Genomic DNA, 21,897 nt, shown 5'->3' with positions numbered 1-21,897 from the left:
TGCAGTAGGTAAGCGTGCGAAATAGAAAAACACATGAAATTAAAAAGTAACTTTTTCATTTTAATTTTGTCTGTATTAAGCGGGAGTTTAAGTACTCTTACCTTACGATCACCATTTTATCTATCCATCTCTTATCTCCCAACTTTTATTCATTCTTAGCTCTACAGGTGCAAGAAGAGGTTAGTGAAAAACACATGGGTGCGCATGAAACTTGCAACACACGTTGGTGCTTCCACTGGGTTTTCATACAGTTAACCTTTTTGTTTGTCGATATATGCATGCATGCATAGCAGGTAAGCGACACTCATCTTTTAACTTCTATTGGCAAATTTTGCTTTCCAGTTTGGTCACGTGCAGCTTCAATTTAGCACAAGGCACTAATAAATGCACGTGCTTGTTAGTACCAAACAACAAGCTGGTGTTTTAGCATGAACAGACTCTTTTCCCACATGAACATTTGTTACCTGGTGGACCTTTGATTGGCGTCTTAGGTGATTCGATATGATCTCTGTGAATGGATTTTGGACGTGGCTTTTTTTGTTTGATTGAGAGGGAACGTGGCTTTATGACAGTATCCATTTCTTCCATAAGCTTTAGTTGTTTCCTTCTCATATATTCCTGCTTTATAAATTCTCGCCGTGCTCGTTCATCCTCCTTCTTCTGACGTTCTTCTTCTGTTTTGCGTCTAAAAAAATTATCAAATAAATTCAGCAGTAGAAACTTTCCAAATTAACAGTTTTAGCTAGGACAGTGAGGACAACACAGGCATCAGATTTTTGGAACTTTAGACTTCTCAGACATCAGTAAGAGGAACTTGCTTTTTTTACAATTTTCAGCCAGTTTAAACTTTTTGGGATACTGTTACTAGTAAAGTCAAAACCATGTTTATTAGCGTGACTGCTGTAACTGAGCGAGCATTGTGCATTTGTGCAGAAAGAAGCCCAAAGTGATACGCTCTCCCTCAGAATATAAAGGGCAGGGCAGGGCAGTGCTCCGAGGAGCTTCACTCAGGCCAGCAGGGCTCATGGGTTGAGTCTGAGCTACAGACTGATGCCACCTGCCAGCTGGCATGTGTCTTCAGCTGGGCTCCTCAGCACATCTGGCTCTAGGATTAAATATCTTGGATGTTAAGATGCAATTTTTTGACATTGAAGTTCCACTTTTAACTAAACCAGACATTTTTATGTTCACTGTTATTAATAATTTGGATCAGGACATGTAGTTTTACCTTGTCTCTTCCTTCTTATGTTCTAGTTCTGCTTCCAGCTGCTGCTTTCGAAGCAGAGTCTCTCTTTCCCTTCTCAAACGCTTCTCCAATAATGCTGCTCGTTTCATTGCCATATCATTTTCTGCCTTTTGATCATCCTAGCAGCAACAGTATTTGAAGGAAAAGGACCCAAAAATATTAAGATCTCTAAATTCAGCACTGATTTTGCCAAGTCATTAGACACTTCTGTACACTGGGTTACAATATACTAACATACCTTTGCAATATTTGAAATAAATTTATTTTAAACAATTTTTCTTAAGGCTACTAAAAACTTTTCATAAAGGAATTTTTCCTTCCTAAGTCAAACATAAAATTCAACACTGATATGAGAAAACTTGCTAAGTGAAATATTTTAGTTTAGAGTCAGATCCCACGCTGCATAAACTTCTGTATTCAGCTTCGGAAGATTCTACATGTATGGAGATGAAGGTAATTTATCACAAAAAGCAATAACCATGCAGCATACAGGAGTAACTTTTGCTGATCAAGCCAGGTGTTTTGGTAGGACTGAAGAATGCTTCCAGACAAGCAAGGCGCATCTCAGATACGCGATACAAGGTTTTGGGGTATTCCAAGATGGAAATTCAAAATCTTGATGGCTTTCAGTGTCTAGACCGCTCTCTTACAATGTGCATTATAGTTAAAAGCTTGTCTGAACATAACTTTAATAAGACAAGAGGGAGTGCTCCCAAATACCAACTTCAAAAGGGAGTCTCGGAAGACTATACTTCCTTAGCCAGCCAAAAAGGCTGTCCAAAGTGCAACTCAGAGACATTCGACATTTAAAAAAATGCAGGCTGTTATGTACTTCAAAAACTTTTAGTTAAATTTGGGGGTGGGATGGGGAAGTGAGGGTGAGATGTGAGCATGTTTAATTAAGGTTACCAAAGCTTATGTTAAAAATAAATCTACATTCAGCATGCATCTTCCTCACCAAAAACTCCAAGCACTCTTCCACAACTATGAATGGAAAGGGATACTCTGGCATGCTCAGAACTGCAGTATGGTACAATCTCACCACTCTTATGATGCCAAATTAATCATCAAGTGCTTGTACATTTAGAGTTGCAGAACCATCTGCTTTGACTTCAGTGGAAAGTCATCACTGAAATCCTTATCTGAATTAAGAAGTTCCCTTTCAAAGGAAGCTTAATAGCAGACATACACATCCACTAGTTCTCTTACCTTAAAAAAGAATCCACAACACACTTTTTGGTCATCCTCAAATTGTTCTTTATCACTCTCACCTTCATATTTCTCAACAGATACTTCAGTTTTTTCTGGTGGCTTCAAATCTGATAGGGAAACTTCAATTAAGTTAGCTGTTTTGGGAGCTGGTGTTGGTAAAATCGGTTGGCTTAGCTGATCTTCATTTGGGGTGAGGCAGACAGTTTCTGTGATAGGCTGAGATAATACTTCAGAAACATTAGATTCAATAGGCTTAATCTCCTTTTCTTCCAACTTCTGTTCACACTGTTTCAGCAATTTTGGTCCTTCTTCTTTTGCTACCTCTTCTGTAGGCTTGACTTCCTTCAAAAGATTTCCCCTTAACTGAGGCTCACCTACATGTTCACCATCATCTCCAAAGCAAACAAATGATCTAGTCTGAATAGGAACCTGACTCGGAGAAAATCTCCTCAAACGGGGAAGACTATCCACAGACCGTGGGGCAGTCAAGGTACGATTTAGAGGTGTTATTTTCAGTTCATTTGGCCTAGGAGTCCTTTGCATTTTAATGTGAAAAGAGGCATTCTTCCTGTTGGAAGACTGTGGAGATTGATGTGTAGAGCGAGGAGATTCCTGTGAGAAAGGTACAATGGGAGATGGAATTCCCATTTGCCTTGATGAAGACTTAAAGTCCCGAACCTGCTTCTGAGGAGAAGGCTGAGGAGGAGAAATAACCCAAGCCTGCTGCTCTCTCATCTGCATCAACATCTCCTGTTGAAGGGACAGACGTTGCATTTCTTGTTGTAGAAAGTGTAGGGAAGAGTTTAGTTTTTCAATGGATTTTGTATATTCTAATATATCTCCTTCATTAAAATTTTCTTCTGAGGGGCTTGCTAAATTCCATTGCTTTTCAGCATCCATAGGAGTAGCAGGAGATTTTAACCATTTGCTATGAGAATTTTCAGGGTTTTCTTTTATTAATTCTGAAGTCTTACTAGTTTGTTCATCTGGTTTTTGAATTTCTTTTTCTTTCAACCTATTACTGTCAGTGAATACCTTCTCATCTTCAGCTCCTGCTGCTTCTTCTCGAAGTGGTGATACTCCATCACCTTTCTTTTTCACAACATTAAGAAATGCTGTTCTTCCCATTTTCTGCCGCTGCTTCGTGAATGCAGCTTCAACTTTCTTCTTCTGTGCTTCAATGGCTCGCCTCTTTTCCTCGAGCTTCATCCTAAGATGTACCATTTCAGAAGCCAGTAACTGTGTAGTGTCTCTTCCTTGAGGAACAGATGCCTCCTCGGGAATATGAGTCCAAGCAACCACATGAGGGATGTTCAGCTCAGAACCTTCCGGTGTGGTTTTCTGAGAACTGCTTCCACTGCTTCTACTATCTGTGTGATTCAACTTCCTGAATTTCTGCTCTGCAAAGCTTGTCATTTTAACCCCCGAACTTGAAGAAGCACTGCTGCCTGCCTGTGATTTAGTACTTACTGAGCTGGGACAGGGACTTAATTGATCTCTGTGATTGCTAGCTCGCATGTCATAATCCTGGAGAAATTTAGATGGTTCTTCCATGTCAGAGTCCATGCTTACAGTATAATCTCTCAAAGAAGAATCCTCATCCATCGTCTCTGGAATATCTTCTGAAGGGACGTGTATTCCGGTATCTACTTCTGTATTGTCAGTCACAGGACTTAGAGCACCTTTTGTGTCTGTAATTATATCAGGGGTAGACTGATTTGTTTTAATGTTTGAATTCAAGATGCTCATTTCCTGATTGTGAAGAAAGAACCCATTTGTAATTTGGTCTGGTTGGATAACTCTGGGAGATTTTTCAGTGTCATGAATTATCTGCAAAGCCTCTTCAATGCTTGGTGTCTCAATTTGATTGCCAAAATCATCCAGAATTGCCCTGTTTTGCAGAGCTCCGTTTGGAAACCTGTAGTGACTGCTCTCATTGGCATTTTTTTGATTTGTGTTAAGAGACTGATTGGCCTTTGTGTCTTTATGAGCTATCATGTCCTTTTCCTCTTCAATATCTTGATTTTCCTCTTCTCCATTTACTGGTTTGAAGGACAGATTTTTTCTAATATGCTTCGGCACGCGGTTGATGTTTAGTGTAAGGCCTTCGTTGCTCACAGATCTAGTAATTCCTCTGTTTGGAGTAGATACCGGAATGCTTTTTTCTTTGTCAAAAGAAATGTCAAATGAAACTCCATGTAAAGATGACCTAATAGAGATTAGAATAAAGGAAATAACTGAGCAACTCATGATTAATAATAATGAATATTCACATTTTGTTTTAAAATTATTTTAAGATTGTAGTATTAAGGGCACTGTTAGGTGTACTGTATTTTGTTTAAGACACACAATTTACACTTACTGAATACCCCACCACTATAACTCTTTCCATTTTAACTTTAGTTTACACCCTACAGATCAAGAGTTTATGACCGATCTAACTGAAAAACAAAGCATTCAGCCTGATTGTTCTTCCTATCCACAAAATTATACAAGTTTAAATACTACTGAGCTCATTAGCCACGTGACTCTTACCACTGTTAGTTGATTGCAATGAGTAAATGTGAACATATTTAATGCCAACAATTCAAATATCTCAAATATACCTCATTTCAATGTAAAAAAAAAAAAATTCTGAAGTTTGTTTCCTATTACCGAGTTCTTAATCCATGATACAGTTTTCTCTTTCTTTTTCTACTTTTGCAAGTCCCTTACAAGAACTCTTATTCCAGGATTCTGAAAATCCACACTACAATGGAGGATTTGTTACTATTTATGACCAATACATAATCATTTTTTAACCAATTTTTATGGTAAGACTACTTACCTTTTTTCTTTGGGCCATGTCCCTACATACCCATCTACGTAAGACATTGATGTGGACCTTCTGATGACTCCTAAGTGAAATTAAAATAGAACCCAAGGTAACTGCTGTGAAAAATTATGTTAACATCACCTTCTGTTGCTTTAACAAATTAGTTTGCTTCACTACTTAGAACACTGCAATGGCAAAATAAGTGGTTTTATATTGAGAATACAAGTAGAGCAACTGAGTCAGTTTCATCCTGACTATGTATTATACCCCTCATCCCCCAAAGAATTTACTATTGAGTAAAATACACTATAAATACTACTAAAATATACTACAAATACTTGTTGTAAGCCATATTCCACATAATCAAGAAAAGTGAAATTAAAAAAATATACACAATATAAGAGGTGCAAACACAAACTTCCCATCTGTACATTTTATAAATTACAGAACTCATTCATTAGCCTTTCATGTAAAGCTCTCCCAGTAATTTCTGCATAAATAATGTTTGAATAAATACAAGCAAGATAGCAATTTACTCAGAAGACGACACTTTGTCTCATTGCCTCTTCCACCCATTTGTAAATTACAAATCTGTTACCTGGAACAGATGAATAAGGCTGCTGGGGTGTATGCAGTTGGTGAGATGGTGTGTAAGTTGGACTTTCCAATCTATAAAGCAAGAGACATTAACTTAGAAGCGATACATCAAAAGCCACATTACAAAAGGGCGACCAGGCTTCATGTCCTGGGCCAACACAAAACCAGATTTATTTTTTATGACAGGGTGGAAAGTGAGGTGTAATTCTCAAAATATTAATTTATGAACTAAAAAGAGAACACTGTTATTACCTTTAACCGGACCTAATGTAGACAGACACAACAAGTCAAAAAGGTATTTATCCTACACAAACAGCCACAGAGCAGCATTAGTTTTGTTAACATACTTGTCTCCTGATTTATTTCATGTAAATGTCATTATTAGAATGTTCTCATTTTCACAAAAACCCCAAACATAAACATGAGCAAAATGAGGCAGTTCCTACCGGCCTCAAAACTGAGTGACTGCAGCTAATATCACACACTTTTCACGCATCTCTCTTTTCAGTTGCTTAGTCTGAAACTTCTACTTTGTGTCTGGACTGCAATATGCGCTAGAAGTGGATAAAGGAGATTTTGCGATAGACATGACTTTATAAATAGAAAAAAATATATTCACTACTAAAACAAAGATTTCCTCTGTTTTTACTTACAACAGATACTTTTTTTTTGTTCATAGAGAAGGTCTGTAATAGACCAGCTGTGTTAATCCAGAATAGGATTAACATAATTCAATGTTTTGATCAAGGTGCTTCTTCAGGATCAGAACAAAGACACATGCATAAAGACGCATGCATTTGTATGTAAAACACTTCTAAAGAAGCCAGACTTCAAAAACATGCTGGATTAAATCCTCTCCTGTTTTGAATTTTGTTCACCAAGTTGAAGAGCACACTCCCAAACTCCCTTTTTTCAATCAGTAATTTTCAAAATATTTGTTTAGTGCTTTTATAGTTTATATACAGTATGCTGTAGAAACATTTCTAAATAATGTTTGTGGGAAGCATATTCATGTCAATTTAAGAAAAATATTGTTGTTTTACAATCTACAAAAGCATCTTTCAGAAGTATATATTATTCAAAATAGGTTCTCATAAATTCCTGATTTTTTGTGTTAATGACACTACACACTGGCTACGTGACATATCTGTTTTAAATGGCATTTGAGATTTCTGTGAAAATTTTAAAATCGTAGATATAATGTCTATAAATTATCTTAAAAGAAAAGCATGCTTTCAAAATTTCATCCAGCAGCCTGTGAAAATTTGCTATCACAAAGAAAATCTATACACTTCCTTTTCCCTCAAGGAAAGACTGATTTTGGCACGATGACTGCGGTTCCATGGCAACCTCAGACATCGTAACTGCTCGCCGCCACAGTCCCACTCCCTCCTCTGCGCTGGATCTGGCTCTCCATCCGATCCTCTGAGTCATTTCAACAAGCTAAGCCAGCAGAAAAACATTCACTTTTTCCGACTGGGTTATTTTTTTCTCTTTGTGCACTGAAATGACAATGTCAAACACTCAAGGGGGCAGGAACGTGCAGTCGGGACAAGGAGGAAGGCCAGGACCACGACACGCTGCAGTCAGGTCCGTTCTGCCAGGGAACCTGCAGCCTGCGTGTTAGATTCCTATCATCTGAGATAACTTCTTAGGCCCCTCCCTTTGTCCTACAACACAGTGAAGTATCATCAAGTTGGATGAAGTTCACCAGTTTATGAGGAAAGATATAGCTCTTTCTATTACTCATGGATTGCTCTCACAATACTCCAACGCAAAACCATATCCCTCAGTCGTAGAGACACTAAAACAGTGTTGTGATGATCTAGTACAATACGCAATCCACCACCCGTGATTTTTACTATATCTCAGAACATGTCTCAGGAAACATAAGCAATATTACAAAACACGTTGGTGGCCAACTTACAGACTTGATAGTTAAAATTTGGAATGGTAATGGCACTAAGAAACGTAAAGGCTTTTCTAAATGTTCATGAATTGAATTCAGATGCTTATCGTAAAACTTCCAATCGGTCCTCTTTAGTTTAGAGGCCAAAACCATCTGCACAGACAAAGTGTACACATTTAGAGAAACGGTAGATTTATTTGTGTGAAAAAAATACTGTTACTGACAGAATTTGTCAGAGCAGTGATAAACACATGGTTAATGGCTTCAGCTGTGGGGATGTTTTTACAGAGTCAAGGCTACAGATAGACTTCTCCTGTGGTGTTGTCCAGTATTCATCTACTAACTGTCTTTATATTTAAAGAAAATCTTCTCCACAGCTATCACTACAGCACAAGAATAAGTATGGCACAGAACTCTGTTTCTTCAGCTTAATTTGTTTTTAAGTGTAACTGACATATGATTTACTATCTTCATAGAACCTCTAAAAGGTAAGTCACTGAAGTTTTGTTCATGAAGGGCTCTAAAAGGGGGACATCAGGTTGGAAGCCACATAAAAGTAGTGATTTTTACTGCAAACCTTTCTCTGTTCTGTAGGACAGTCATGGTTACATGTCCTTTGTTGGACTGCTTGCATTGGCTTTGCAAGGTGAGAATGGCCTTGGGAACCCCTCTTCCAAAAGATATGTTCAAAAACTACCGTTTCTTGTTCTCCTGGCGTATATGCTCAGTTTACACTAAAATAACTTCATTGTCTACAAGGGAAACACTTCAGATACACACAGGAAAGAGATTCGGAATCACAGCTTTTAATGATAGTAAGAAATACTACTCCCTGATTAAAGTCAGCATAGCTTCCTAAATACTAAAAAAACCCCCAAACAACCAAACCCCAAAACCAACCAAAAACCCCAACCCCACCCCCCAAAAACCCCACCCAAAAACAACAGAAAAGGCCGAACAGGATTAGCTGGGTTGGCAACCAACAATTTGCTGAATATCCAATTAAAATGCATTTTATCCTTCTTCTCTGTGTCAGTTCAGACACAATCAATAAACCTTTGCCCCCAAATTGTAAATATAATGCAATGCTACCCCTCATCCACTGTGTTCAGATCAGATCACTGGAAGGCTTTCTTTACCCTGTCAAAAGAAAGATTAAAAAATGTGGCCTAACGTGCAATTTCTGCCTCTTGTCAAATGTATGATCAGCTAGAGAACACAAGGGAAACAGAATGTTTTTATATTGCTTCCAAATCTGTAACAGTAATACTAATAATAATGTTTCACATGTGTTTACAAAATACAAATAATGCAAAACATATTTAACAAAACAGCTTTCCATTCTTGATGCTCACAAGAGTTGGGAAGTTCATCGTAGCCTAAGTATTTATTTTTACCTATCTGACCTTCATGTTACTTAAGTAACACAATCAGACCAGACTAAAACCATCACTCAGTGGTTTTCTTGCTGTTACCTTAGTTTATCATTTTTGGAAAATTTGCTGTGAATTCCAGAAAAATAGCTCTTTCGGAGCAGAGCTGGTCAGCAGCCCCCCATGAAACCGAACAGGACAGGGAGGCCACGTGACAGTTCTCTGCTGAATGGTAAAGGCTGTTTTGGAAACTGGTGAGACAACAGTGCGCCGTCCAAGTGGCAAACGTGAACTGTACAAAGATGAACATGTTGCCTGCCATGCCGCGGGGCACGGGGGGAAACAGGTGAACTATGGCATCTTCCACAAAATTCTACAGATTATATTTGGTACCGCAATCCTTGAGCATTGCAAAAAGGCAACAAAGCTAAATAAAAACCCGTGTTTGATTTTGAATAGAAAGGAGAAGATTGTGAAACAGTACTAGTGATTCTCTGACATTACCTGGCTACGAAGTCAGAACCAGATGGGCCATCCACGTAATTTCTTCTGTTAGCATTCAAGCTGTGAGCAGAAGCTGCATCTTTTGCAGGTTCAGCTGCCAGGGAGAACAAAGCTCAAGTTATTGTAGTTTAGTATTCAGTTAAAATCCACAGTAGAAAAGCTGTCTGAAATAATCTGAAGTAACAATTTCCAAAGAGTTAAAGAATTTTCATTGGTTCCATTATTTAGATGAAAACCCAATTACTTCCTTTCAGCTTTACCTCCTCCAAAGTTCCCGTACTGGCACTAATTAAGGGAATGGAGAATGACAAAAATGACTAGAAAAGGCAAGGGAAGAAATAATAAATTAAAAAAAAATTAAAAAGAGCTACAAAATTAAAATCAAGCAATCATTTTAGCAAAAATAAATATTCTTCTTCTGGAAGAAATTTTTCTGATAAAATTCCCCCCCCCCCAAACCCTTAGACTGACTTTTCAGCTAGAAAATAGTATTTTGGTCATATCCTAAATTAGTTAGCAATATTTAAAAGATTTAAATTGGATTTGTATGTGCTATAAAGCATATAAATGAAAAAAAAAAAGGTGTAAAAGCCTCACGATTAAAATAATCTCTTCCTAGCTCTTAGACAGACAATCACAGCACTACTGTATGAATGTTTAAGTCACCATGGCTCTACACTCCTTAACAGATCTCAAAATCTACCTCAGAGGTGGATTTTTAAATTTGAGAATTTACTGATCAAAGACAGTGCCTTCGCACCCAGGTACAAAATGCGATTTTACAATTAACTGTCTGTCCAGTTTCCCCAGATTTATGTTCCTTTCTCTTGGTATCTTCTCCTCAGCAATACAAGCTCTTCAGGCTAAATTCTGTTCTTGGCTCCTTATTATGTCGGTAATCCCTGCATGGGCATAAACAGATTCTAGGCTTGTTTAGGTCAGGAAAATTTGCAAGTGATTATACCACAACAATTTAAATGAGTTTTTGGTAATAGACAACAAAATCTACTTATGATTTATGAGATGAGATGAAGATTAACAAGAGGAAAGAGTACTTTGCTCCTTCTTTAAGGGGGTTGTACACCACCAAATCCTGTTAACGAAAATATTCACTGTATTCATGAACACAATAGAGATCTGTATACATACGTATTAAAAACATGCATATTAAAACCGATCCTTACTATAATTACCTTGGGGATGCACAACAACACGAGGTTGTACAAATGATGGCTTCACCACTTCAAACCACCAGAACAATTCTGCCATGAACACCATGTAGTTGCTCTACAAAATAAAAAAAAAAAAAAAAAAAAAAAGAAATTTATATTAAAACACAAGCCTGCTAATAAATAGATTAAACAGTATTCGGGATATGCCTCTGCATTTCATCCAGCTTACGTTCTCTACTGATTTCTTAGAAAATGAGATCAGTAAGACTGATCTGTAGCACCAAGTACCTAATACACATAACTTGACCAGATTGTAACCCTCTGGGTTGAAATGTTTCACAATGAGCATATGCTCAGGCCTGCTGTCTTGCAGGCAGGGCAGAGAGGTACAGGATGGGTGGAAAATGATGCCTGTCAAACAGAGTAGCCATTTCCATAAAAAAGAGTAGTGAAAAGCCCATCGTTTTGCGAGGCTAGGCAATAAAACTTTCAGGGCTTTTTAACATGAAAAACTCTGGTAGCCCTTAGTTTTAGTGTAGGAATTTTGAATCTGATTTAGGCCTTTGTGTCAAGCATGTGCTTTTTGCCACATTTGTGAAGATCTACCCAAATTTACAAGTCTTTAATGCAAAACAAAAACCAGCAGCAGCATTTGTTCAACGCACATTAGAACAAGGTTTTAGCTCCAAAGATTTATGCACGCTTAGTGTATTGTTGATATCTCTCCCTGCTGTATTTTCCCATTACACAGCTATGAAACACAGAGGCGTGGGAGCCATCAGATTTAACACAAGGGGAAAAACAGGTAAAAAGGAAGAAACAACCGGTGACATGAACTGCAACAACAACAAAAAAATCAACAGAGAGGAAAACCAGGCAGAAGCAGTAGCAGCAGCTTCTGCTGCAACAGTATGTAATAAGGAGTGCAAAAAGACCAGAAGGTTTGTTGACTGTAGGGGCCGAAGAGTTCAGAGGCCAAATGATCACGGTCCTAAGCTGCTACGTCCATATGATTCAGTGCTACTTCATATCCAGAAATACCAACTGAATGAGATCAACGAGCATCCAGGCCCGAGCTGACTCACGCAGGTGCACAGACTTGTGTCACCAGTCTTACCAAGTCTGAAAATACAAACAATACAAACCTCTACTTATGCATTAAATCGGGAAACCATAATTAAACAACTTTTTAAAACAGTTTGTTTAAAAAAAAGTCCTTCTGCAATAAAACCCAATAATGTCCAGCTAACGATACTTACAAAAGCAAGTGTCCTTAGTCACTTTTTTCATGTCATTACCACCCAATAATTTCAAATATCTGGTTCATTTTCTCCACTTTATGCTATTTTCATTTAACATTTCATGCAACTTAAATGGGAAAATATAAATTAACAAACTTACTGGTTTATTTTTTACAAACTAACAACAACATCAAGAGCACTTGCAACTTATAAACTAATGTTGCAACCCAGAAATATATTTCCACGTGACCTTTTTCAATAATAAAGCTTTCTTCATGTTTGGTCCTATAAAACTTTCTGTACTTGAGAAAATTAGCATTTTTACACTAAACTATCAGATGCTATCTCTCTTTATTTTTCTCTGAGAAAGAAATTAAGTGAAAATAGTCTCTCGGGTAAAGTGGGAATTTATTTAATTATTTGCTTCAGAGAAGAGTTTCAAAAGGAAGGAAAGCAATGTCTCTTCTGAGTTTTGCAGTAACACAAAGAAATCAGAGCTGATTTAGAAAAAAGCAAACAATTACCTAACTTTGCTTTTTTTTTTTTCCCCCCCTTTTCTTTTAAACAGAGATAGGGAAAAATCTGCTTCTAAATAAAGGATGTTAGTTGAGTACATAATGTTACATAGTACGGGACAGAATTCTTAAGCCTGTTTGCAATAAAACCAACGGCTAGCCCTGGTCGTCTCCACTTGCTTTGGCTTCTGCCATTGCCAAGCTGCTGTGGGAAACAGGATACGGTGCCAGGTGGACCTTTGGTTCGATCCAGGACAGCGTTACTCTGGTTTTTAGAATGGAGTTGACCTCTACATTTTCTATATGACTGAAGATGATCTTCAGTATAGACTTTGCTATTACAGATATTAACAGAGCAATCTTTATACACGTGAAATTCTCATTAGCAGAGCATGGGACATTTTTCTCATTTCCAGTCCTTTGTTAGCAATAAGGCCTTCCTTTGTCTCCAGGAAAACCTTGCTGCAGATTAATAATTGCATTTGGGCTCCTGCAGTAAACGCATGTAGTCTTTAAAAATCAGTTTAAATTTACAAATAATTTACTCATACAATTTCATAGAACTCTGTAGGAAAGAGACCTACATATCAACATATGTTATTTATCTTCTGAAGGATTTTAGAAGAATGAGGAGTATTAAATAAGAGCTAACAAATTGCAGAGTTCTAAGAGCACAGCAAATGATTTAGCTGACAGTTCTTTAACAAAAATGAGACAAATTCTGCGGAAGTAAAACCAGTGGTACACAGTTTCTATTTTAAATTTTTCTTTGCCCAATGAGAAAATTTTCTGGTTGATTCAGGCATATATGGCTGCAAAGTCTGTAAGTCTTCTGTTGTCAATTCACCAGCTAGAGGAGGAAAATCTAAGCAGAAAGATGAAGCTTTTTGTGATCCAGTAGGAAAGAGAAGAAAAATGCTTTGTATTCTGTGATGGACCTATCAACTTTCCACTGCATAACTACACAGATAGGCAAGATTGCTCACATTCAGATTGCTCACATTCAATGTTTAACTGTATATTTGAGCACAGCTGGTATACGCCCGCAGAGGATGTACTCAAATTAAAAGTTGTATCCAGACTATGTAAGACTTCCATTTAAGACTTCTTTTGACAGCTTCACTATGTTTTCAGTCCCTCAAATGTCAAATTCTATCGTTGCATTAATTTTGTTGCCTTAAAAATGCGTACCTCAAATCTTGGAGTGCGAGCAAACGTTTGACAAAAATTCTAAACAAAACATCATTTTATTTCAGAAACAAACCATGGGCATTAGGGGTAAGAACATCTTTTTAAAATAAACAAAAATTTACAACAAAAATGTTCAATAATAAATGAGATAAACCTCAATTCTGTATCAGTAAATTTGAAAATATAATTTTAAATATCTATTTGACACGTTTGATTCAGATTTATTTTTCCTGAATATTTCCAATGTAGATAAGCCTTTACTCCAGCAAAGGGATAGTCTTAGACTGAAAGCTGCTCATACACTTTAGTATATGGTGAAGGATCAGCCAGACGTTGCTGTAGTTATTACATACAAGCTATAAATAGACTAGGAAAAAATCCCGTCTCTGCTTACTCAGCACACAAGAACTGAATGAGGAAAAGTTCGTAGCAAAATCTTTTCCATTCAAAGAAAATGTGAAGTATAGCATTTTGGTATCACACACTGATTTCATTAGGAAGCAATACGCATAAAGAAAAAATCAGATGTACTTCTCAGACAAAATACGATTTTTTTAATACTACAATTTCTAAATATTATGATTTTTATGATTTTTCTCTTAATATTCCTCCTCCCCTTACCTCCCCCCTCAAACTTTTACATTTTTACTTGAATTTTTTTTACTACAAAAAATGAATTATAAAGTGTTCTAATCATAGCTTTGTCCTCATCTGAAATAATATTGTATTTAAATACTCCAATTTCTTATGTTGAAATGCTGCATTTAATAGCGTGACTATTTTATGAAGAAGGACTCAGATATTCCTTCTGAGAATATCTTCCATGCAGTCCTGAGCTACTGCAAGACAGCTTGTTTCTCCAAAATCACCAGAGCAGTATTTACTGAAGTAAAAATGAAACTGTTGGCTGAACAGCCCGCTCAGAACTGAGGCTAATTTAGATGTTTGATGGTGAAACATCATGATGGAAAACACATTTTCTCACAGGTTATTTTTAGCCAGAAAGGGTTGTTCATAATAATGATCAAAGGGGAAGACTTGATGATCAGTAACTTAATTTTTTGGAAAAACTAACTGTGGGTCTGTAGTAATCCTGCTACCCAGGGCTAGAAAGAATGTAGATATTTTTTCCACAGATTTTGCCTTGATTATGCCGACAAAAAGTTCTAATAGCTTGTCACATGATTATCACATGCATTTATACACAAAAATATTCAGAAGCTTAACAGTATTTTAATAGTACTAAAAAATAACCAAGCTCTGAGCAGCTCAGACTGGCTCAAAACCACTCAACAGCAGATGGCAGACTTGCAGCTTCATAGATGCTTTTATTTGCTAAACATTCTGATTTAATTTTTTCAATTTGATATTTGCAGACTGTTCATTAGTTCCATATAGTCAGCTGCACTACTGGTTACATTTTATCTAGTGCATCTTTTGGTACCGTACAATGAAAATCCTTCTGTTTAACAGATTTTGGAAGATCATCTGTTGGAAGAAAAAATATTCCCATATTCTGAGTATAAAATCTAAAGTCATTACTTGCTTCTGTATCAAAGGGAGATAGAAACTGGCTTCTTTTATAGAATTTTATACAAAAAGATAAGTTATTTTCTTTAATATCTCTATTCCCCCTCCACAATTTTAAAATCACAATTGATTTTTAAATCAAATTAGCTAACAGAAATAGTATGTCCAATCTTGCCACTTAAAATAAATTATATCCTTCTAATATTTCTAGGCTTTAGATCTGCGTATTCATAGAATAACAACTACAAGGTGATATATGTAAGTGATACAAATAATTTGTAATCAGGCTTGAATCCACTAAAATTGAATGGAAAAGCAGCCATAGATGCTTTTAGGAATTTTCTCAAAATGAACATAAGAACACTCTGTAAAATTTATACCACAATGCACATTAAAATCTCTGTTCAGTAGGCCAGGAAAGTAACTCACCTCAAATGCAAATCCATAGCTCATATGTTATAAAAGTGCCAACATAAATGCATCAAGACTGAAGAAAATTGGAGTGTTTCAAACTCTCTGGAGAAGGCCAAGTTACAGTTCTGCGTATGATCCATGCACTACCCGTTTGTCATATCTCCTGCCACAACAACTCAGGCTGAAAACTCCAGCATGTCTTATTTCAGACCAGAACAAAGAAGAGGGAAAACCGGCCTATTAACATCAGTGAAAGCAAACCACGCTGCTTCCCTTTAAATAATGAGTCAGGAACATTTGGTCCCTCTCAGGAGAGAAATCTTCTCTTAAAGAACTGTTCCCTGGTTGAATCTTCCTTTCCATTCCAGATCCCAAATCCTTTTAAACCAGCCAGATGGGAATCAAATCCCTGGACCACCTCCCACCATACGTACCTAAATTGCCTCACCGAACACAGCCAGCTGCTCTCCCAGGTCCTTAAGGAGTCCATATACACACTTACAGGGACTCCAACTCAAGTTCAGACTTGGGTTAGCAGTCTGATTGGCAGTGGTTTTTTTCATTGAGATTGGAGGGAAAGCTGTACAACACTTGCAGACATCGTGTAGCCCTTAATTTCTAGGATTTATCTATGTGATGTATTTGAACGCTATTTTTCACATCTCAGAGGACATGGTGCTGATTATAGCTTCTGCTTACGTTGTTTGCAAAGTCACCATCAACATTACATCAGAAAGTGCAAATATTCAAAATGTTCAAACACAATAAATATTTTTGGTATAAAACAACCCTTTAGATATTATATTCTCCTATTCAATTCGGAGGGGGGAGGAGGGGGAGGAAGCTCTGGAACCAGCCTCTCCACCTGGCCTACTGAGCCTTTGACAGAGCAAACGTTTTGTTCTCTCTGCTCTGGTTAGTAATTAAGTGCAAAAATAAGGTACCTATTCCACATGCTTAGTTGTGATTCTGCACAGTTTAGAGTCTGGCCCACATTTAGGTCAGAGGAATGCCCTTCACAGACAAGAGACAGCAATCTTCTCTCAGATTTGCTTCATTTCACATTCACAAAGCTTTCATTCTGAATAAATGTGCCTTCTGCACGAGTTTGGGTGAACAGACTCTACAGTTACCAGAGAACAGCAGCCAAAGAGAGGAAGCATCCATGCTGAGGGGCAGCACATAAACGTCTCCCAAGAACGGAGAGGCTGCGGAGACTCGTGGCCCTGCTGAATCCCCAAGAACCCACACACTCAGAACAGCAGGGCTCGGCCAGATCTGCACAAGGCCATCAGCACATGCTAGAGTCAACAACAGGTTGATAACCCTAACCAGACTCACGAGGGCAGGAGCTGTTACATGCAGACAAAGAGTACACAATTATATGTATATACACACATAAAGAGACAAGTGACCGCAGACAAAGAGTACACAATTATATGTATACACATAAAGAGACAAGTGACTCCTTGAGAGACTTTCTGGGCACCTTCCCCAAAGCCACTGGTGGGCCACTATGACCCCTTACTTCTGGGAGGCCACTGGGTTGGTCTCCAGCCCAGTAAAAATGACTGAGTGAGCATGTGTGTGTGAACTGTGTGAGCAAATGAATGCATTGCGTGAATAGTTATCTTATTCATAATGGATTCATTCTATTAATAATAGCAGTTGAATTAATAAAAGGTGTTCTAATATTGGTTGTGATCTGTGTCTCACCCTGACTCAATCCTCTAACAATGAAAAGGGAATGCACAACGATATGTGTAGATTAAATGAGTAGCAAAAGTTTAGGATTACTATTTAAAAAAACAACAACAACAACAACCACCACACATTTTTGGAGGCTCAGATAAAGGAACACTTACAAAAGACAATAATTAACTGTGTGTCAGTTGATTCAATGCCAAGTTCCTACATGAGCTCTCAAGTCATGGTAAACATCAAATGATTGAAGCTGTCTGTCAGTACCTTCTTTGACAGTTAACCTCATAAATTACTTGCTCCTAGGTCTGAACTCTATGGTCCTACTAGAATAAACTGGCAGAGAGTGATCTAAAAATACCAAGAAAATAACCAAATACAACCAAAGATGTGGTTTTCCTCTTTTAGAAATACTTTCAACGTATATCTCACGTGACAAATGGAACACGTGAGATGCATTTTTTTCTTTCTATTCAGGGACCATACATGTCCCTCACAACATCTTTTCAGGAATTACACATTCCGTGAGACCTTTAGTCAAGCCACAAATGCTACATACTGACTATTACATTGCAGTGCTAATCAACTGTTGGGCCAAAGCAATAAGGAAGTCTTTACTGTTCTGCTGGGTGGTTCATGCTTCCTGTGATGGCACTTCATGCAAGCTCTTCTATTTCTACAAACTTGTTCTTTGGATAGGCAGAACATGTGTGTGTCAAGACACAATAAAACATCTCTTTCAGTTCTATGTAATTTCCCAGATACAGGTGAAGAACAAGCTATTTAAAAAAAAAAAAAAAAATCCTGTCTCAGGATAAAACTGCTTACAGGAGAAGGGAAGAGTGAGGATCAGGGCAAAAAAAGCAATCACAACTAAAGAGAGATCCAAGATTTTCTATTCTTTCCTCTTGTTAAATATGCAGGGAGGATTCAGAAAATATTGTGATTATTTTTATGTAATCTCTCTCTACTTGTGTTTGCCTGTCTCAAAGGAAAACAACCAGGAACCAGTATGCTCCCCTGGTGGTGCCTCAAGCATCCATGGAATGTATTCAAATATTTTTTTCTTTAACATCAGTAGCCCTCCCTTAGTAAACATCTTATGAAGAACTTCATAAATGTATTTTTCGTAGAGGAGGAGGAAAGGGCAAGTGAGGAGCAACAAAACTTACTTTCTGCTTCATTTGACTGTGACACATTAAAGCTGTCTAGAAATCCAGACAAAGCTTATTTCTCCTCTGTGCTAAAACAGAACTAAGCCAACAGTTTCATCTGCTGCAAAATCTGAGAGCCTATGTCAAATACTCTGGATGCTTGTTAAGTGAAGTTTTAAATTAATCTGACTGTGTTTCTGTGCATTTTGATGGGAAAGCCAAAAGTGGGCACAACCACCTTGGTCTAGTCCTGCACTGAATTTCTGTATCATATACTATCTACAACCTGCCTTGATTTAACGTAACAGGACCGTGCAGTGTGCCCAGTAAAGAATGTAAGGTATGCACTTTGTGCTTGATCGCTTTAAGAGAAAGAGGCTCTGCTCCCTTCCTTCTCAAGGCCTAGCATGAAGTCAGGATACCTAGTGTAATTTCTAGGACCACACAAGGCACAGCATTGTCATTCCAAAAACTCAGCTGTAATTTTTTTCTTGAGGCTTTTTCCAGTAACGTACCAGCAGTTTGGTTCTTTCTATTCTTTCTGTCACCACCATGAACGTAACAGACTTTTAATCAAAAGCATAGTGCTACCTACTGCACAGTATGAGTCACCCTGAAAACACATCAAAATCTTTGCTGATTAACACAGACACCTGAAACAAAGACACATGCTTCTATAAATCCTAAAACTCGATACTATATAAATTTTGTAGACTGAGATAAAGGTGACTTCTACTAACCAGTTTAATTAAATGTGTAATATTTAAAATGTCCAGTTACAATACAAGTTTTTTTTTCAAAGTGACAATAAAATTCTTTGGAGAATATGTACATTTATTAAAACTTACTCTAATCAGATGCACTGGAAAACCAAGAAAGAGCTCCTTTAACTGTGAATTTATTTTGAAAGGAAATTAATTCTTAACACTGGAAAAACAGAGTTTATAGCACTAGCCAAAGTTTCCGTGCCAAATTTTAGAAGAAAAACTTGGCAGCCTCTCTTTGTAGCATTTACATCTAAATAAGTATCCACACCACAGCAACTTGTAAAAACATGATCACAAAAGGGCTTTCTCAGTTCTAGAAATACTCTAAATCTTTGAAAGAACTCTAAATCCCCTTTAAAAATAGTGTTCAGAAACAGCAAAATTGCTGAGTCTGTAGCATTTCAAAAGTGTAAAGTCTGATGCATTGGGATAGTGACAAAATATTTAATATAGTTACTTTTTCGAAATTGAAGCTTCATAGTGCATATTGGCTTGAGAAATAATTCAAACCATTACTATAAAAAATGGTATTATTAATTGCCACGAATGAAACCAAAGAATAATGAATTCCATTTATTCCATGTATCTGTAAGCAGAGAGAAACAATCAAAACGCAGTGAAGGAGTCCTGCTCAAGATCATTGAATGTGGTTGTAGGACCATATGTTGGGAAACTACAGACAAGAGAGACTGCAGTGCAGCAGACTTTTTACAAGTATGTAGGTAGATTACTGTATCTGAAATTTAGAAACACCAAAAGCTGATTGAAAGCAGCCACTACGCAACTTTGCATACACAAAATAAAACAGCAACAGCTAAGTAGTCTAGACTTAAGTCCTACTGCCCTTACTCACCCTGGCAGCTCATGACGTATTTGAAAAGGACTGGGTTCAACCCTACAGGAGACAACAAAGCTGTATTCGAGCCCTGGCCTCTGTGACTCAGCTTGTGAGATTGCTATAAAGATCGTAAAAGCAGTGAAATGACCCAGATATTTAGAAACCAATTGCTTCCCATCTGCAGTGGATATGCTGACTACATAGAAATAGTATTTCATTCCCTAAAGGCAGGCCAACAAGAATCTTAGGCAAATGAAGAGTGTTTTACACAGAAGAAAGTCTTAGAGAAACACAAGAATGAAAAATTAAAGTTACAATTAGGCAAGAAATACTTCAATTACTCCTTGTCTTTCCACACAGGCTTAAAAACGAATAGAATAAAGCAAAAATTTTTTTTCTTTTTCTAAAAGAGCAAAATCTTAGTGACTGAAAACGCTTAACAGCTTATTCAAACAACTGTATTTGTTGGAATCGTGTTCCTGCTTGTGTTTCAGCATAAACCCGTTAGATTTTTCAATGAAATTAACTCAGAAATTTACACTTTCACAAAAGTGAAAAAGCTTTAAGGTAAAAAAGCATAAAACTATTGTGTACACAGAAATGAGTAAGAAGAGTGAGTAATAATTCCACAAAAACCTCTTCACTATTTTGTCCTTTTCTTACAGCCTTAATAAATTTAAACTAATGCAGGTCACTATTACATTTTAACAGAAATATCACAGATTACATGCTTTAACTAACAATTAATTAATAAGAAAGAAGATAAAGTATGAAATAGTTTTGCGCAAAATCGAAGATTTTATAAATACTTTCACAAGTGCTATTTTTAAAATACTTTGAAATTACTAGAACAACATAACTGCAAAAAGAAGGTGGTTTTACATGCTGCTGAAATTTGTGTGTTGCATGCTATACCACGAGAGTTGCAACATGCTTTTTCATATAGCAGCAGACCAAAAAAGACTAAATATATCATTAGCAAAACAGTCCTGTGGACGCTGCTTGCATTTTTATTTGATTTTTTTTACCTTTATTGAAGAAGCTGCATAGAGCATATCCTCAAGACTGAAATGGCAGCACTGGTTAAGGTATTCCTGACAAAATTCTTGAATCAACTGTAGATTATACAGGCTGTCAGCCAAAGACATTGTCTCTTTCAAACAAATATCTAAAAAGGAAGAATAGAGGCAAAGATTAGACAGAGTTACAGATTTGCAAAAAAGTGCTTTTTGCTTTGCTAGATTCTGGAACATTTTCTGGATAAATTCAGACTTGACACCCCCCACCCCACCCCCAGAAACTTAAGAAATGACGACTGGCTTTTATCTTTGCAGTTTTATATCTTTAGACATTTTTCTAAACATGAATTTTGTTTTTTCACTATTGAAAAGTTTGTTTTTTTTCTGCTTTGCCTTTTGTGAAAATGGAAGTTATGCTCTAACTCCTGCTATTCCATATAATGAAAAAACATATTTAATCACTAATACACATTTTTTCAATTAGATTTTCGATACAGCAATGGCAGTAGGAAATGTATGCTTTTTCACAAAGTTCTCCGTACATACTAGTTCTTAGTCTTTGCACAGGGACCTGAGAATACATTTTAATGCTATTAACCCCAAATCTTCCCACAAAACCAGCATCAGTTTAGTCTTATGTATTTGTTTCTGTGGATTTAGGTGTTTGATACGAGATTTTACAAGGATCTGAAGCTTCTG

At 37.0% G+C, this 21,897-nt stretch overlaps 1 protein-coding gene across 1 annotated transcript in view; it reads right to left on the bottom strand.

Moving 5' to 3' along the window:
* Positions 1 to 21,897, bottom strand: part of CAMSAP2 (calmodulin regulated spectrin associated protein family member 2) — a 92,870-nt gene that overhangs the window by 9,279 nt on the left and 61,694 nt on the right. Inside the window, exons 6-13 of the mRNA XM_019473108.1 lie at positions 21,208 to 21,347; positions 10,850 to 10,943; positions 9,657 to 9,750; positions 5,872 to 5,942; positions 5,286 to 5,355; positions 2,456 to 4,667; positions 1,229 to 1,365; positions 465 to 685 (exon numbers count right to left, since the gene is read on the bottom strand). Coding sequence (XP_019328653.1) covers positions 465 to 685; positions 1,229 to 1,365; positions 2,456 to 4,667; positions 5,286 to 5,355; positions 5,872 to 5,942; positions 9,657 to 9,750; positions 10,850 to 10,943; positions 21,208 to 21,347 — 3,039 coding nt within the window. The remainder of the gene's footprint in view (positions 1 to 464; positions 686 to 1,228; positions 1,366 to 2,455; positions 4,668 to 5,285; positions 5,356 to 5,871; positions 5,943 to 9,656; positions 9,751 to 10,849; positions 10,944 to 21,207; positions 21,348 to 21,897) is intronic.

The sequence above is a fragment of the Aptenodytes forsteri genome, unplaced genomic scaffold (genome assembly GCF_000699145.1).
Source record: "Aptenodytes forsteri isolate BGI_AS27 unplaced genomic scaffold, ASM69914v1 Scaffold181, whole genome shotgun sequence".
NCBI lineage: Eukaryota > Metazoa > Chordata > Aves > Sphenisciformes > Spheniscidae > Aptenodytes > Aptenodytes forsteri.
Note: the sequence above shows the minus strand (reverse complement) of the source record. Positions and strands in the feature narration are given on the sequence as shown.